Source organism: Gobius niger (genome assembly GCF_951799975.1).
Source record: "Gobius niger genome assembly, chromosome: 24".
Classification (NCBI taxonomy): Eukaryota; Metazoa; Chordata; class Actinopteri; order Gobiiformes; family Gobiidae; genus Gobius; species Gobius niger.
Genome location: NC_136875.1, coordinates 4,994,518 through 5,013,468, shown reverse-complemented (window position 1 = coordinate 5,013,468; position 18,951 = coordinate 4,994,518). Strand labels below are relative to the sequence as shown.

At 47.3% G+C, this 18,951-nt stretch overlaps 1 protein-coding gene across 1 annotated transcript in view; it reads left to right on the top strand.

The window, feature by feature from the left end:
• The window catches only part of LOC306982442 (plexin-A1-like), a 240,913-nt gene that overhangs the window by 127,071 nt on the left and 94,891 nt on the right, over positions 1–18,951 (top strand). Inside the window, exon 5 of the mRNA XM_079582377.1 lies at positions 13,057–13,157. Coding sequence (XP_079438503.1) covers positions 13,057–13,157 — 101 coding nt within the window. The remainder of the gene's footprint in view (positions 1–13,056; positions 13,158–18,951) is intronic.

Below are 18,951 nucleotides of genomic sequence, written 5' to 3'. Positions count from 1 at the left end.
GCAGCTAACACTGTTAGAGTTTAGCATTAGCAGCTAGCACAGTCAGAGTTTAGCATTAGCGGCTAACACAGTTAGAGTTTAGCATTAGCGGCTAACACAGTTAGAGTTTAGCATTCGTGGCTAACACAGTTAGAGTTTAGCATTAGCGGCTAACACAGTCAGAGTTTAGCATTGGTGGCTAACACAGTTAGAGTTTAGCATTGGTGGCTAACACAGTTAGAGTTTAGCATTGGTGGCTAACACAGTTAGAGTTTAGCATTGGTGGCTAACACAGTTAGAGTTTAGCATTGGTGGCTAACACAGTCAGAGTTTAGCATTAGTGGCTAACACAGTCAGAGTTTAGCATTAGTGGCTAACACAGTTAGAGTTTAGCATTAGTGGCTAACACAGTCAGAGTTTAGCATCATGACAGAAGTTTACAAAAGAATCATCTGACTGACCTGCGCTGATGTTGTTGAAATCCTCATTCAATTTAATCCAACATCTACAGGGTGTTTTATCTAGAGCATAGGGACAGGTATCAGGCGTTTGAGGGTTGCGGGAATTCAAAGCTCTGCACTGTAAATTTAGTACATAATGTAGTTAGACATTAAACCCAAACTCTAACCCTCACCTTAAGTCTTAACCCTCAGGGTCTTTTGTCTTATTACACTGTGTAAAGTACTAATACACATTATTCCATTGTGTATGTGCTGCATAGTTATTACACATTGTTACATGGCACATTACACTCTACTAAATTGAGCTGGATTTAGTTGTATCAAGGTAGTGTAAAATAAAGTGTTACCTCTTGTTGAATAGATCCTAAAGGCTGGTGTGTTTAAGACGTGTTGTGCAGAGATGAAAATGGAATGAGAAGTTTGGTTTAAGCGGAGCCGCCTTCATTGTGACGGTTTCCTTTTTGGAAGTCATCCCAGTCGTTCTGTCCATTGTCTCATAACAAAGCGTGTGTCGCTGGCTTCTCTCTCGATATAGTCCGTGAAGCTGTGTCTGCAGCTTGTTGTGGGGAAGCCATTGTTTCCCGGCCGCCCTCGTCGTGTCCTGATCCCCCTTTGAGTGGGCCGGGCCTCTGGTTCTGGCTCTGGTTGTGCGGATGATGAAGAGACGATACTGAACGCCTGGCAACTCATGATCCCATTTCACTAAATGTGCGTTTGGAACGAGAAGGCATGGCTTATGCTAGTTTAACTCCTAGCAATGCAAATGTATGAGGAAAACAAATCTAGAGTTTATTTTTCTGATTCGTGTCTATGATGTCGGACGGTTCCCGGCTATTTTACCATCACATGTGTTTGACAGGACAGTATTGGACTGGTCAAGGTTAGGCCCAGAAGTTGGAAATGGCCAAGAAAAGTTTAGAAAAGGGAAAGCTGTGAAGGCGAAAGTTAAGAAAATACTTTAGGGTTTGTTTGGGAAAAGTATTTGGGTTTGGTTTATTTAGTGATACATAATGATATAACAGGTTTTATAGACACTGTCTTGATATAAATACAATAGGCAATATATCTGCCTCTATTAGAAAGATAAATAAATCAAAACAGTAAATGCTGGTGTAGGGCTGTGCAATTCATCGAAATTCAACTACGATTTCAATTAATACACTTAACGATTACAAAATTAGCGTAATGACAAAAAATTATTCCTTTTTTTTTTTCACAATTTTTAGTTTTTTTTTGCAAAGCAGACTTGCGTTATTTCACGGCGCTGGGATTTTTTTTCCCCATCGCATTTCACGTGCCATGCTCATGCTTTTGCCTGACATAAAAGTGCTAAACAGCGCCGTGTGATGATGTCATCAGGCCGCGCTGCTCAGTTTACTTGCGCAGGTGTGAGGGCTGGCCAGCAGGGGGCAGGTGTGAAACAGAGACCTCTCCTCAATTTGTACTTTCATGACTGTTCAGAAAACAGAAAATATCAGCATAGTTTTTTGATTAATAGATAAATAAGTAAATGTATCAAAAAAAGCAATAATCGTGATTTCAATTATGACTAAAATAAAATTATGATATAATAATGGTGATTATTATTTTTGCAATAATCGAGAAAAGGAGACAGAAGGACAGAAAGGAGCAGCTCTGGGCCCTTTCAACATTTTTGTTGAAACTAGGGATGCACCAATACCGATACAAGCATCGGGTATCGGGCCGATACCACATGCTTGTTCTCATACTCATTCATGAGGTCCCGATACCAGAAACCGATTTAACGTGCGGCCAGCGCACCTACGAGGCGCAGCTACGAGGCGCAGCTACGAGGCGCAGCTCTCAGCTGAGGAGAGAAGAAGCAACAAACTGGAGAATTGTTTAGTGTAAATACAATAATCCACATAGAGCTGACTTTATTACAGACTGCGCTCTCTAATCCAGAGTCTGAGCTGGATTTAACCAGAGCTAAATGTTCGTGCTGCAGCGTCTGCAGTGTTTACAACATACAGGCTAACGATGCTAACTCACGGCTAGCAGTTTTGGCCATTCTGACGCCGTTTTATGCCCAGGGTTTTATTCATCTGAAAAAAAAAAACAGCGACTAAAAAGTCCAAATTAAAGACATACAGCATGTTTATATTGTGCCAAAATGAGCTGCAGCAGAACAATGGAAACGCTGTAGCTACTCGCTAAGTTGCTGCAAAACACGCGAGAAAATCTACACAGAGCTGAAGTACAGACGAAAAGAGACCATTTTCATCTTTACGTTACATTTTCGTCTTTACGAAAATGTAACATCTCAATACTATTGTTAAATAAAAACACATAAATGAATAAAGCTCAGGCATTGGGAGATTTTGGACATGGGCTTTTCTGTCTATGATGGACAGAGCAATACAAATTAAAAATTATATTGAATGAAAATAAAATAAATAAATGGCATCAGCACAATTCTATATACCTGCTCTTAAATGTGTCGCCTACTTTACTTAAGGAAATGTACATGAGTAAATTTACTAATTACAAACCAATCTGCTGTAAAAAAAAAGTAAGAATGTTGAAGAAAATGCCTTGTCGTATCGGTATTCGGTATCGGCGAGTACTTAAATCCAATTCAAGTTTGTGAATCCACCTCTCCTCAGCCGTTATCAGCCCGTTACAGACGGTACGATCCGGAGAGAGACGGGGGGGCGCGGTCTTTACTACCTGAGGTCATTAGCAGCATCCAGCGCCGGGCGAGGGAGGGGCCGACATGTCCACTTTGATCCCAGGATGAGAGGTGCTTCATGGGGGTAGGGCCGGACCAGCGCGGGCCCCCCCCCCTGAGGACCAGCTGCTCGTCACGGTCCTCATTAGAGCGAGCGAGGGAAGCGGCAGCGAGATTCATTCATGCTTCGGTTCAATACGCTTGTTAATAGGCATGTCGCTGTCAAACTCAAGTGTTCATTAGTCTCCCCGATCTCCCCCGCAACAATGGCCTAGAGGTTAGGAGGGAGCACGCTCAGCACAATGCTCTTAATGACGAGGCCAGTGCATTTGTAGAGCACGATTTGCAGGGTTCTGACCGTAACGTACTTTGAGGGAAGACTGTGGATGAACGTCTTCTCTGAGCGACAGGCAGCCTGTGCAGAGACCGGAAAACTGGACTGATGTGGTGGCACTTCCTGGTTCTAGCCGGGACTGGAGCAGCAGCGTTCTGGATGTCGTTGCAGTAGTCCAACCTGCTGGAGGGTTAGACGCAGCAGCACTCTGCCCAAAAAGAAAAACATTAAAATTGTATCTAAAAGGGGTGTTTCTCGGCGGACCGGGGTGTGAGCAGGGGGGCTTGGAGTTGAGCGCGGTCTGGACTGGGATTAACATCAGCACTGGCATCGTGACAGCGGCGTGACGGCTACCTAATAGTAAATATTATATATAATATAGAGGGACAGTGACAGGAGGATTTCTCTCCACCTTCATCACCAGAGGCGGAGGTGGAAGAGGGCTAGTTTATTGCTCACGTTTCATCTGCAATTGGCCAGAGCCGATTTAGCATCTGGAGTAGCCTGACCAGCGCTGGCTTGCATCGATCCTGTCAAAACAAGTACGTATTATTATACGGCTCTTCACAACGTAAGTAGAAGCTCCATTGATTTGAATGGGATTTCCCAACGTTCTACCGGTCATTATGTAAGGGATAATGTATAGAACGCTGGTCATTATCGGGAAAATAAGCACCGACAGGGCAACGTTTTGCTAGGCTAGAAGCAGCAAGGCTAGTAGAGTCAGACTCACGCTAACTTCACGAGCAATTCCCCCGACTTCTCTCTCAGTGACGGGACAGATAGTGTCGCTACTACGTACGCGCGGAGTGATATGAAAGCACAAACTCCGTTGCCATTGGCAGCGTCATTATTTTTCTCAGAGGTCCTTTATCAGAAAATAATGACCGGTAGAACGTTGGGAAATCCCATTCAAATCAACGGAGCTTCTACTTACGTTGTGAAGAGCCGTATAATAATTTATGATAAAGGACCTCTGAAAAAAATAATGACGCTGCCAATGGCTACGAAGTTCGTGCTTTCATATCACTCCGCACGTACGTAGTAGCGACACTATCTGTCCCGTCACTGCGAGAGAAGTCGGGGGAATCACTCGTGAAGTTAGCGTGAGTCTGACTTTCAACTTACCCAGAGATTCACCACCATTCCTCGTCTCCAACTGCGCCTTCAACTAAGTAGCTAGGCTAGCTGCTAGCCTTGCTGCTTCTAGCCTAGCAAAACATTGCTGAGCGACGCACAAACTTTTGGGAACTATTTGTCGCGGAAGTCATTAAATAAACCTTTCGACCTTCATAAAAGTGTACGAAGTTTATGTTGTGTGTGTTCAGTTGGCAAATGGCCGTATAATAAGCGGGATAATGTATAGAACGCTGGTCATTATCGGGAAAATAAGCACCTTCAGGGCGAAACAAGACACCTCCGCTTCGCGTCGGGGTCCGGTTCGCCCTGTCTGTGTTTATTTTCCCGATTATGACCAGCGTTCTATACATTATTCTTTACATAACATCAATAAAGCCGACACAGACATAAAGCAGCCTTTATGATGATCAAACACTGAGCCCGGCTTGCAGACTTTACATTAACAATGAGCTGTAGGTGATTGTAACAAGCTAACCAGACTAACCTAGAGTGACCATTTTCCATGGGGAGATCCTGCCATAGACCATAGTTAAAAATCCATAGGACATGGCAGTAGCAAAGAGGGACTAGTTAGACCCAAAACATCAGTTTTTCAAGCAAGAGCTCCTTCCAAGACGCTCGCTCGTTATTTTAAGACACCAACTACGGTACGGAGGCGTGTTTGAGATTTGGCTGCTTTTCCAGCCCACAGCGGCAGAGCGACTGACGTCACATGGACTGGGTGACGACCAGTAGGCGAGGAACCTCTGTATGGGCCTTATGGTTGCCAGGGGCGACTCCAAGAGACACCCGGGAGCATTGATTCTGATGGGACTTCAAACGTCCCAAGAACGGCTTCAAGTCCTGGCTCCAAGGAGTTTTTCTTTTTCTAAAAATCTCTATTACCCATGTGACAACGCTGGGGGAGGTGACATATTTTCAACTCGGGAACCTTTACGATCAATGGGGCTGAATGGGACCCACTCATCTTTATGATATTGTTTCTATGGTGACGACACACAGCACGCCAGAGCCAATGGAAAGGACAGGCACAAAATTCAATGTAGAGAGGGAACCACACAGGCCCTTTTAACTCATTTGCACTAAAATATGACCAGGACATGTCGAGAGCACTATAAGACACCTATTTCACAGTTTATAAGTTAACAAAAGTTGATTTGGTGTTTAGTTTTCCTTTAAGTAAGCTGTCGGTGTACAAGCTTCTCCAGGACTTTACCCAACAATGGCAGGTTTGATACGAGCCGGTAGTTGCTGCTCTTTAGAAAAGTGGCCGCAGTTATCAAGGCTCCAGACTCTTGCACGCGCCAACTGCATTGTTCTTTCTCTCAAAGGTGTCAGACTGGAAATAACGCCTCGGATTGTCTTGTCAGTGACGTGTGTGAAACATGACGGTGATAGGAGTCTAACTGTCCACCTCGCTTTTAAATACTGCTTCGAAATGTGCAAACAAGCCCAGACTTCCCCGGTGCTTCTTTCATCTTGGTCTCGGGTCTCCTCCTGTAGACGGACCCCGCGGTCATTAGAACATGATCAGACGGGAGCCGGGGGGATGGGGGGGGTGAAATGCGGGGGGCAGAACCTCATTTAGGCTTATCCCTACCTCTGGATGTGCTCCTGTGGGTGGGACGGGGAGAAGGGCAGAGGATAAGGACCTGCCTGACCCCCCTGAGGTTATTAGGGATTAGGTTTAGCCTGGAGACCTGCACCACTAGCGCTGCCGCGGTAACCACAACATTCTGACGGTTAAGATAAAAGGCACGGTGTTTGTGCTGCGTTCATGTGGACTGGGGAGCGACATGTGACCCCAGTCGGTTTGTGCTTTATATGTCGGAAAGTGGGGATTTTGATGTCATCAGATAAAAAAAGGCATTTCATCACAGATTGGCGCTAACCATTTGAATTTGGCTTTACAATATCGAAATGTTATAAAATATCCTGCATGTTTAGCTGAAGCACTGGTCAGAGTGGCAGTACTTGCAGTAGTAGTAGTGGTAGAAGTAGTAGTAGTAGTGGCTGTGGTTGTAGTTGTAGTAATAGTAGCGACACAGAAGAGCGGAGGACACACTCTCGGGCCTGACCCTCCTGTGGTTTTTCAGAGTTTAGCATTAGCCTCAGGACCCCCACCTCCAGTGCACAAGCCCCCAGGCCCCACAGCGCCTTAACCCAGACCTGCTGCATCATTGATGGGATCAAACGCAGCGTGTGTGAGGGAGGCGAAGGGAGAGGAGAGGCGCACACTGAGGCGAAGTGAGGCGCACACTGAGGCGAAGTGAGGCGCACACGGATACAAGGACCTGCTTTGGTCTATGGTGTGAGTGTCCTGGACTGAGTCTATGAACCAAGGCCGGTGACCAGACTAGGGTGCACAGACTAGGGTGCACAGACGAGGGTGCACAGACGAGGGTGCACAGACGAGGGTACACAGTCGAGGGTACACAGTCGAGGGTACACAGTCGAGGGTACACAGTCGAGGGTACACAGACTAGGGTAGACAGACTAGGGTGCACAGACGAGGGTACACAGACTAGGGTGCACAGACGAGGGTACACAGTCGAGGGTGCACAGTCGAGGGTACACAGTCGAGGGTACACAGTCGAGGGTACACAGACTAGGGTAGACAGACTAGGGTGCACAGACGAGGGTACACAGACTAGGGTGCACAGACGAGGGTACACAGACGAGGGTACACAGACGAGGGTACACAGACGAGGGTACACAGACGAGGGTACACAGACGAGGGTACACAGACGAGGGTACACAGACGAGGGTACACAGACGAGGGTACACAGACTAGGGTGCACAGACTAGGGTGCACAGACTAGGGTGCACAGACTAGGGTGCACAGACTAGGGTGCACAGACTAGGGTGCACAGACTAGGGTACACAGACTAGGGTGCACAGACTAGGGTAGACAGACTAGGGTGCACAGACTATAGGGTACACAGACTAGGGTGCACAGACTAGGGTAGACAGACTAGGGTGCACAGACTAGGGTACACAGACTAGGGTACACAGACTAGGGTGCACAGACTAGGGTAGACAGACTAGGGTAGACAGACTAGGGTAGACAGACTAGGGTGCACAGACTAGGGTACACAGACTAGGGTACACAGACTAGGGTACACAGACTAGGGTGCACAGACTAGGGTGCACAGACGAGGGTGCACAGACGAGGGTGCACAGACGAGGGTACACAGTCGAGGGTACACAGTCGAGGGTACACAGTCGAGGGTACACAGTCGAGGGTACACAGACTAGGGTAGACAGACTAGGGTGCACAGACGAGGGTACACAGACTAGGGTGCACAGACGAGGGTACACAGTCGAGGGTGCACAGTCGAGGGTACACAGTCGAGGGTACACAGTCGAGGGTACACAGACTAGGGTAGACAGACTAGGGTGCACAGACGAGGGTACACAGACTAGGGTGCACAGACGAGGGTACACAGACGAGGGTACACAGACGAGGGTACACAGACGAGGGTACACAGACGAGGGTACACAGACGAGGGTACACAGACGAGGGTACACAGACGAGGGTACACAGACGAGGGTACACAGACGAGGGTACACAGACGAGGGTGCACAGACTAGGGTGCACAGACTAGGGTGCACAGACTAGGGTACACAGACTAGGGTGCACAGACTAGGGTAGACAGACTAGGGTGCACAGACTATAGGGTACACAGACTAGGGTGCACAGACTAGGGTAGACAGACTAGGGTGCACAGACTAGGGTACACAGACTAGGGTACACAGACTAGGGTGCACAGACTAGGGTAGACAGACTAGGGTAGACAGACTAGGGTAGACAGACTAGGGTGCACAGACTAGGGTACACAGACTAGGGTACACAGACTAGGGTACACAGACTAGGGTGCACAGACTAGGGTGCACAGACTAGGGTAGACAGACTAGGGTGCACAGACTAGGGTAGACAGACTAGGGTGCACAGACTAGGGTAGACAGACTAGGGTGCACAGACTAGGGTACACAGACTAGGGTACACAGACTAGGGTGCACAGACTAGGGTAGACAGACTAGGGTGCACAGACTAGGGTACACAGACTAGGGTACACAGACTAGGGTACACAGACTAGGGTGCACAGACTAGGGCACACATGAACACGCCGAACATAATCTGCAAACATTAAAGTCAATAACGTTAATTGAAGGGAATCAATGTATTGTTTTTTTGCAAATCTGGCTGACATAATTGCGATTTGGTCTAGCCCTGGTTTAGTCCTGGTTTGGTCGTGGTTTGGTCCAGGTTTACCCCTGCTTTAACTGTTTTTTCCCCCTGGTTTGGTCCTGCTTTAGTCCCTGGTTTGGTCCTGGTTCGGTCCTGCTTTACTCCCTGGTTTAGCCCTGGTTTAGCCCTGGTTCAGCCCTGCTTTAGTCCTGGTTTGGTCCTGGTTTAGCCCTGGTTTGACCCTGGTTTAGCCCTGGTTCAGCCCTGGTTCAGCCCTGGTTTCGCCCTGGTTTAGCCCTGGTTCAGCCCTGGTTTAGCCCTGGTTTAGCCCTGGTTCAGCCCTGGTTCAGCCCTGGTTCAGCCCTGGTTCAGCCCTGGTTCAGCCCTGGTTCAGCCCTGGTTCAGCCCTGGTTCAGCCCTGGTTTAGCCCTGGTTTAGCCCTGGTTTAGCCCTGGTTTAGCCCTGGTTCAGCCCTGGTTCAGCCCTGGTTCAGCCCTGGTTTAGCCCTGGTTTAGCCCTGGTTTAGCCCTGGTTTCGCCCTGGTTTCGCCCTGGTTCAGCCCTGGTTCAGCCCTGGTTCAGCCCTGGTTTCGCCCTGGTTTCCTCTGGTTCAGCCCTGGTTCAGCCCTGGTTCAGCCCTGGTTCAGCCCTGGTTTAGCCCTGGTTCAGCCCTGGTATAGCCCTGGTTCAGCCCTGGTTTAGCCCTGGTTTAGCCCTGGTTTAGCCCTGGTTTAGCCCTGGTTTAGCCCTGGTTCAGCCCTGGTTTAGCCCTGGTTTGGTCCTCCCGTGCTCAGACCTGCTCCGATGCCGGCGTGGATGAAGTTGGCCGGTGATTGATGAGCTCGGCGCCGCACTTGCATCCATCTCTGTCGCCGTTATCAATGGCCGCCGCGGCAGCAGAGGCGCGGAGGAGCGGGCGCTGAGCCGAGCAAACACGCTTTTATTAGAAATCAAAATCTCACCCGTCTCTGCGTCAGCGTTCGAATCAATCACAGGACGGAGGAATCCGGAGGGGACGCGATCGCTTACGAAACGGAGGCCTGGAGGAGGACCAGCGAGGAGGCAGAGAGAGAGAGGAGGCAGAGAGAGCGAGGAGGCAGAGAGAGAGAGGAGGCAGAGAGAGCGAGGAGGCAGAGAGAGAGAGCGAGGAGGCTGAGAGAGAGAGGAGGCAGAGAGAGCGAGGAGGCAGAGAGAGAGAGCGAGGAGGCTGAGAGAGAGAGCGAGGAGGCTGAGAGAGAGGAGGCAGAGAGAGCGAGAAGGCAGAGAGAGAGAGGAGGCAGAGAGAGAGAGAGGAGGCAGAGAGAGAGAGGAGGCCGAGAGAGAGAGGAGGCAGAGAGAGAGAGCGGAGGCAGAGAGAGAGGAGGCAGAGAGAGAGAGGAGGCAGAGAGAGAGAGGAGGCAGAGAGAGCGAGGAGGCAGAGAGAGGGAAGAGGCAGAGAGAGCGAAGAGGCAGAGAGAGCGAGGAGGCAGAGCGAGGAGGAAGAGAGAGCGAGGAGGCAGAGAGAGAGCGAGGAGGCGGAGAGAGAGAGAGGAGGCGGAGAGAGAGAGAGGAGGCAGAGAGAGAGGAGGCAGAGAGAGAGGAGGCAGAGAGAGAGAGAGGAGGCGGAGAGAGAGAGAGGAGGCAGAGAGAGAGGAGGCAGAGAGAGAGAGGAGGAAGAGAGAGCGAGGAGGCAGAGAGAGAGCGAGGAGGCGGAGAGAGAGAGAGGAGGCGGAGAGAGAGAGAGGAGGCAGAGAGAGAGAGGAGGCAGAGAGAGAGAGGAGGCAGAGAGAGAGGAGGCAGAGAGAGAGAGAGGAGGCGGAGAGAGAGAGAGGAGGCAGAGAGAGAGGAGGCAGAGAGAGAGAGGAGGAAGAGAGAGCGAGGAGGCAGAGAGAGCGAGGAGGCAGAGAGAGGAGGAAGAGAGAGCGAGGAGGCAGAGAGAGCGAGGAGGCAGAGAGAGCGAGGAGGCAGAGAGAGCGAGGAGGCAGAGAGAGGAGGCAGAGAGAGAGAGGAGGCAGAGAGAGAGAGGAGGCAGAGAGAGAGCGAGGAGGCAGAGAGAGCGAGGAGGCAGAGAGAGGAGGCAGAGAGAGAGAGGAGGCAGAGAGAGAGCGAGGAGGCCGAGAGAGCGAGGAGGCAGAGAGAGAGAGAGGAGGCAGAGAGAGAGAGAGGAGGCAGAGAGAGAGCGAGGAGGCCGAGAGAGAGAGGAGGCAGAGAGAGAGAGAGGAGGCAGAGAGAGAGAGGAGGCAGAGAGAGCGAGGAGGCAGAGAGAGCGAGGAGGCAGAGAGAGCGAGGAGGCAGAGAGAGCGAGGAGGCAGAGAGAGGAGGAAGAGAGAGCGAGGAGGCAGAGAGAGCGAGGAGGCAGAGAGAGAGAGGAGGCAGAGAGAGAGCGAGGAGGCCGAGAGAGAGAGGAGGCAGAGAGAGAGCGAGGAGGCAGAGAGAGCGAGGAGGCAGAGAGAGCGAGGAGGCCGAGAGAGAGAGGAGGCAGAGAGAGAGCGAGGAGGCCGAGAGAGAGAGGAGGCAGAGAGAGAGAGGAGGCAGAGAGAGAGGCAGCGCTGACAGGCCACAGATGCTGCTCTGGTGTTTACAGTCTGTGGGTGATGACAGCTGTGACCTCCGCGGGAGTGGGCGAAACAGGACACTGAGAAGAGGCAACAGGACGGGGGTGCAGTTGTTCACAGAGACCGGGTGGGGGGGCTCACAATGTTTCTATTTACTTCCTGGAAATCTCTGGCTCGCTAACAACAAAACGCCACGCTAACAAGAAAACTTAGTACCTAAAAAATAATGTTCCGATATTTTTCTCCCACACTAAAATGGCATTGATTTCCACGTGAGAGGGAAGCGTGTTTGGCTTCCAGTTGTCAGCCATTAGTGTCGTCCACCATTCTATCTGACGGACATGGGATACTGCAGAGAAGGGTCTGCACTGGATTGAGAGGGGCTTAAGGGATCGATGTATGAGGGAATTAGAGACTGAGAGAGAGGGGTAGAGGGGGTGAGGGGGGGGGAGGCACTGGGGAAGACTCACAATCCAGCATCAGGTACAAAGCATGCAGCAGTAGATGGCCCAATATACCGAGCACCGTTTCTGCCGCTCGACTTTACCCGAATCTGAAAGGTTCTTGACTGGATTGCAGCAGCGTATTTGAAAAATTTGAAAAAAAAAACCTTTTAACTTTTTTTGTCACGTTACTGGTGCGGATTTGTCACATTTTGAAGTGTTTTAGTCCCTTGTTATGTCGCCATTTTTGTTGGTCTTTTGTCACTTTGCCTCTCCCCTCTTCCTCTCTCTTAGTCTCTCCTCCATCCTTTTTTATTCATCTCTCGTAGTCTCTCCTCTCCTTCTCTCTTCCTCTCTCTGTCTCTCTTCTCTTTCCTTCCCTCTTCCTCTCTCAGTCTCTCTTCTCTTTCCTTCCCTCTTTCTCTCTTAGTCTCTCCTCTCCTTCCCTCTTCCTCTCTCTTCTCTTTCCTTCCCTCTTCCTCTTTCTCAGTCTCTTCTCTTTCCTTCCCCCTTCCTCTCTCCTAGTCTCTCCTCCATCCTTTTTTATTCCTCTCTCTTCGTCTCTCTTATCTTTCCTTCCCTCTTCCTCTCTCTTCGTCTCTCCTCTCCTTCCCTCTTCCGCTCTCTTTTCTTTCCTTCCCTCTTCCTCTCTCTTAGTCTCTCCTCTTTCCTTCCCTCTTCCTCTCTCTTCGTCTCTCCTCTTTCCTTCCCTCTTCCTGTCTCCTCGTCTCTCCTCTTTCCTTCCCTCTTCCTCTCTCCTAGTCTCTCCTCTCTCTCCTTCACTCCCTTAGTCTCTCCTCTTTCCTTCCCTCTTCCTCTCTCTTCGTCTCTCCTCTTTCCTTCCCTCTTTCTCAGTCTCTCTCCTCTTTCCTTCCCTCTTCCTCTCCCCTAGTCTCTCCTCTCTCTCCTTCACTCCCTTAGTCTCTTCTCTTTCCTTCCCTCTTCCCTCTCGCCCCCCTTCTCCCTCCAGCCGCTGTTGTTTTGAGGTCACCCGTCAGTCATCTCTCAGTAGGTAGGGTGCACCTGTCAAATTTTCCCATGGTGCCTTGCAGGATGTGCCTTGTCGACGCTTCACTGGAGCTGTCACTCAGTCCAGACTCGCACCTTCAGCAAAGACCCGAGCAGAGAGCGGTCGAGGAGGGTTTATTATTCATTTCATTGACCTCAGACCTCCTCAACTGGGACGTCCTGCTGCTGTTCTTCTGGTCATTATGGCCTTCGATTTGAAATGATAAGAATAAGTGTTGACACGTGTTGTAATGTGATGTGATGTCATTTCCAGGTGGTGCGGGTGCCAGTGGAGAGCTGCGAGCAGTACACGTCCTGCTCCGAGTGCCTGGGCTCCCGGGACCCTCACTGCGGCTGGTGTGTCCTGCACAATGTGTAAGTGCAAATATGGATTGCAAGTAATAATAATAATAATGCATTGGTTTTATACAGCGCTTTTCTGGACACTCAAAGACGCTTTACATTGCATTATTCATTCACTCCATACCCGGTGGTGGTGAGCTCTTATTGTAGCCTCAGCTGCCCTGGGGTAGACTGACAGAAGCGAGGCAACCAGTCTGCGCCATCAGCCCACCACCAACCACTCACTCACTCACTACATTCGCTAGGCTTCCTGGTGTTACTAAACGGTCTCCCATCCAAGTACCGACCAGGCCCTTCCCTGCTTAGCTTCCAAGGTCTGACGGGATTGGGCAGAGCAAAGGCGGTATGACCACGTAAAGAAAAAGAAAAAAGCATTTTAAGCCTATAAATGCCCAACATTTCCTACATTTTCAACAACGAAATATGACTAGTGGGTCGAGCAAGGTTTGAATTTATGTTATTGTTATTATTTTGTTGACCTTTTAGCTACAGCGGGTATTTTGGATATTTTGTTTAGTTTTGAAATAAGCTGTAAAAAGTTTAATTTTGCCTTTTTCAGATTCAGAAAACTTTATTTATCCCCAAGGGGCAATTTATTTGCAGCATCCCAGCCACACATTCATCCATGTCATAAATACAGTACATTAAAGGTATAGCGGAGGATGTTCTATTTCCGGGTGGATCATCAAGACGATTGGTCCTAATTGTCAATCATTCTGGTGATATGCCGACGTAAGGCCGTCGTGCGCGCTCGCCCCTTGTTAATTTCTGCGCATGCGCACTTTCAAGCCTTTGTGAGTTACGCTGTTAGCCGTTCATTGCTGCTGCAGAACGCACCGAGTCGTTTGAAAATGGCAGAGGGGCAAGAGAAAAAGTGTGTTCGAAGTGTATGAGAAGAAGAGAAAGGCTTCAGAAGAGAGAAACAAGACCAGAGTGTTTTTGGGAGATTCTTCCTCCTCGGAGGCAGGTAGAGCGTTGCGCATTTTCTTTTTTTTTTAAAGTGGAGAGGGCGGTTCTTTCCTAAAATTCGGGAAAATCCTCCTGTATACCTTTAAATAATACAAACAAATAAAAGAAGTCAGCAACATTAGAAAAACCTGGAGCCGTGATCAATCTAAAGATGACACATTACTGATTTAGAAAGGGGATACTTGTTGAGCAGCTTCATAGCTTAAGGTATGAATCACAACAAATAACGATTCTTTGTTGCTCGCGGCACATTAGCGCCGTCTTGAAATTCAAAACTCAATAAGGAATCAGGAATTAGATATTCAAAAATTCCTCTGGAGAAACCTTCAAAATATTGGTAAGTCCAAGACTGTAAAAGTTGAAGTCCAACATGGAGGTCCAACCAAATTGAAAAAACTGCATTTTAAGAAAATGGACCTTGAGATCAATCTATGGAGAAGCATTGAATAATAAAACCTGTTGTTGTAAATATTGGGTATTTCTTTAGATCTTTTGCGTTTTTTATTTATTACGAAACTAGACACTCTAAAGTACCTCATGTGGGACTTGAGTAGCTTTGTGATGAACAGAAGTGAAATAGATGACGATCGAAAAGTTGTGAAAAATCACGATCTGGACATTTCATGTATTATTGTTTTTCTCTTTTTAGTCCGAGGGGGCGTGGCGTTGTGTAGCGAAAGAGCTGTAAAGCCGACACTTCTCTCTGGCGCGTTTGACAAAGCAGAGCGACTTCCCATGGACAGATCGAAACAGCTGAGATTGTAACATTTCTCTGAGTTTTCAAATGGTCAAAATCGGTCCAAGGACGACTGAGAAACGTCCTGTTAAAGTCTTCAATCCGAGAACCAGGATGTTTAAATGCACACGGCATAAAAAGCGATTGATCTGCGGCAACAGAAACGTGTCAACAATGTTGTCGTTGAAAATTGACTTGAAACAGAGATATTCAGGCATTGGCCTCTTCCCATAACGTTACTGTCAGTCCAGAGAGGAGAGCGGAGGAGGGAGGAGCTAATCAGAAAGGAGAGTGTTTCATAAAACACGCAATATCTCCGTTTCTAGAAAAAAAAAATCAATGATTTTCATCAAAACTAGCCTTTGATTAGCTTTGATTTTTCACGAACCGAGGCACGAAGAATGAAACTGTTTCCACCTACGGAGAGCTTAGAGTCTCACCTTTCAAACGAGCCACAGCATGTGTCCATAGCTGTAACATAGAACATGCTGTGGTGCTACAAATATCATGAAAAATGGTCTAAATTCTTGGCACTCTACAGTTAAATCCCCAAAACAGCGCAATAGATACAGATGGCATCTCGTCATAGAAGGGGGCGTGGCCTCGCCGAGGGGGAAAATAGAATCTTTTGGGAAACTCAATTTTCCCTCTTTTTAGCCATTTTCTGATGGAATATGAACTTATTCATCACATACAAATACAGTCCATTATAAATCGGGCCCATTTGGATATTTTCTCACAGCAGATTGTTCTGTAGAAGTGAAAAAACGGCAGTTGTAGCTAGCGCTAGCTAACGTTAGCATTAGCCCGATGCTAACATGTAGCATTATGTTAGCATTCTCCGTTTTTTATGTATTCATGGGCTGTTGAACCACTTTGCTCCTCCCCATGTCTTTGTATCTTTGTTTAGTAGAAACTATATTCATAATTCAGCATTTGTTAAAGTAGTTTTTGAATAATTAGAGAAAGTTTAGATTTTTTCAAAATTGTTTCCCCCTTAACTGTTTTCAAACATGACCATATATGGGCGATTCCAGAGATGCCGTCTGTATCTATATTCAATGTATTAAGAGATCAAATTGGCCCAAAACCGGAAAAGCATTTAGTCTTGCCTGTAGTGTCTCCCTTGAATGAAAAGTGTCCTCCTTAAGCGTTAACAATGCTCGGTCTACCCGTGTGGTCGAGTGTCTCCACCTGTCAGACCAGGACCTCGACACTTTGGGCTGTCTGACCCCTGAGCCACTATAGCTTCAGGCTCACAGCCCGTGGGATCCGTGCTTCCTCCCAGGTTAGCTCCAGAGATGTGACGAAACCTGGGTCTTCCAAAGTTCCACGAGTCATAACGGAGATGGATTTTTGTCACATTGCAGTGTTGTTCCTTCATCCAGGAAACAACAGGAAGAGCCCTCCCTACCTCCCGCCCAGGCTCCCATCATGAATACCAACCAGCCTTGGCGCTCTCTGCGTTCCGACAGTGGTATCGGGGCTGCTGTGCCTCCGTTGAGTCGTGTTTGTGTGTGTGTGTTGTCTGACTGAGGCTCGTGCTGGTCATGTGCTCGGCTCGACGCCTCGGACTCCACCGCTACCGAAGCTGCCGCGGGGTCTGGATGTGCGCCAGGTCTTTGTGAATCTGTAATTAATTACTCCTACAGCCTCCGCTCGGTCCCCCGGGCCCCCGACGAGCGAGCTAGCAGGCTACGGCTACAGCACATACACCCCCTCCACAGACACGTCTCTATTTAACACGGAGCGTTATCTGATCCAAACTCAGACGCTGCTGTCTATTGTTGTTCTGCCCCTCCGCAGAGTCCAGGCTTTAGAGGCGAGGCGCAGCAGGTGAATGCAGGGATTTCCATGCACTTTTGTCTCTTAAAGGTGCATTATGTGATAAATAAACATTCTATTTGTGCGTAATTTGAACTTTTTTATGACACCAATGCCTCTTCGACAACCCTCCAGGATCAATGGTTATATAGTGAGAGGGCCCATCAGCAGTGAAAACCTACCAGAAACTCTAAATCGTCATAGAGGCCACTGTGATGGGAAGTAAAGGCAACAGGCTCACTATAAGGTCAAGGTTTTTTCACCTAAAAAGCTTCATAATGCACATCATAGAAATGCACTAGCCTTGCGTTAGCCTCGCGCCACGAAACTCTTCAAACATAAGAACTGCATGAATTACAAAAAAAACTATCTCCAGGTACCAGCAACACTCTGGATAACTAGGAAATATGAGGCCCCGTGTCAAAAAATCCTGAAAGATCCCTTTGATATAGAAGCTGCAGTTCCGTTTACGACCTGAGGTGGCAGTAGAGAGTATAAAATGGCCAACTAGTCGTTTTAACATCTTCATTTTAATGCCAGTGTATAAAAAAAAGACAAAACTCTTCCTGTTCGATGCTTGTTTTCTGCCGTTTTGTCGCTAGCGAGCCGGAGATACCCAGGAAGTAACTTCATTATTGCGCCGTAAAACCCGGCTTCCCGCTCTCATTCATTCACAGATATTGATGTTTCGTATCCATGCCGACTGCGAAAGGCGATCGAGATGATGCTGTAATCCAAATATAGTCATTTCCTTTTAACAGCAGCAGTGGCTAAAGAGCAGAGAAATGTACTTGTACATGTGCAGACGCTACAAAACTTGAGGGCCATTTACTCAGAATTAGGTTTTCTGATGAGATCACTACAATTATAAAGAACAATAATGGTTTGAACCCTGGATCTTTGAGTTATTAACCTGTGCGGTCTCCACTGGGCTCATGCGCATGGAGCCCTGTGCATCCCCATAGTTGGACTTGGAGTTATGGATGGGCAATACCATTTTTTGGAATCGATACGGGTCATTTTTGTCGATACCGATACTGGTCATTTCATATGGGTGAATGTATTTCAATCCAATCCAATCCACTTTATTTATGTAGCACATTTAAGGCGAGACACTGCAGGTGAATAGGGAAAAAATGTATATTTACAGATATCAATTTGAAACTTTTGCTGTAGATTAACTGGCATAAATGTGAGAAAAAATACATTGCAAGTTTTCTGTCATTTTATCTTTTCATATAAGAACAGGGTGTTTTATGCCTAAAAATGCCCCAAATTTCCCATCTTTTCGGCGACGAAATCTGAATAATGGATAGAGCTACATTCAAATGTGTTGTTTCATTTTATTGATAAATGAGTTGCCAAGACTTTTTCAGAGGGGATCTTGGATTTCTTGTTTAGTTTTAAAATAAACTGTTTTTTAGTGGAAAAATTCGTAAAAATGTAATTTTCGCCTTATTTTTTGACATTCAAAACTCAATAAATGGGCTAGGGATTAAATAATAAAAAATCCCTCTGTAAAAATCTTCCAAATATTGTTCAGTCCAAGGCTGGAAAATGTGAAGTCTTTAGGTCCGACTGACGTGGACATAGTGTCGCCACAATGACAGAAAAATGTGTTTTGAGAAAAAGGCCCTTGAAATTGCATTCTCCCATATAAGTCTATGGGTGAACATTGAATGAGCGCAATATTTAAACATGTTATTGTGAAGATTAGGGATATTTTCTGTTTCCAGGTGAAAGCTTATATGTTCAGAGACCAATTTGGCCCAAAACCTGAAAACTGAAGAAATTGAGTTTTGCCTGTAGTGTCTCCCCTTAAACAACAAAACGTTTCCAAAGTGCTGCACTCGCAACAAAATCAAAACGATACAAATGAGCTCTACCGCTATATGGGTGTAAAACAATAAATATGAATGAAACAGTTTAGAAGAATAAATATAAATAAAAACACATTAAAAACTCAATAAAAAAAAATGAAAAGACACAGGGGACCACACAACTTACGCGGTGCTAAAAGCCAGAGAATAAAAGTGAGTCTTAAGATGAGATTTAAAAGACTCCGCGGTGGGGGCCGTGCGCATGTGGAGGGGCAGATCAATCAATATACATCTCTAAAACTGGCTATTTTATATAATTAACTGGTCAATTAAAATGATATTACTTTAACTGGTTAATTAAACAATACTAATGTGAAATTAAATACATAAACAAATTGTTAAATTAATACTTAAATGACAAACAGAACCTAAACCAGAATGATATGCCTGGCTCAGT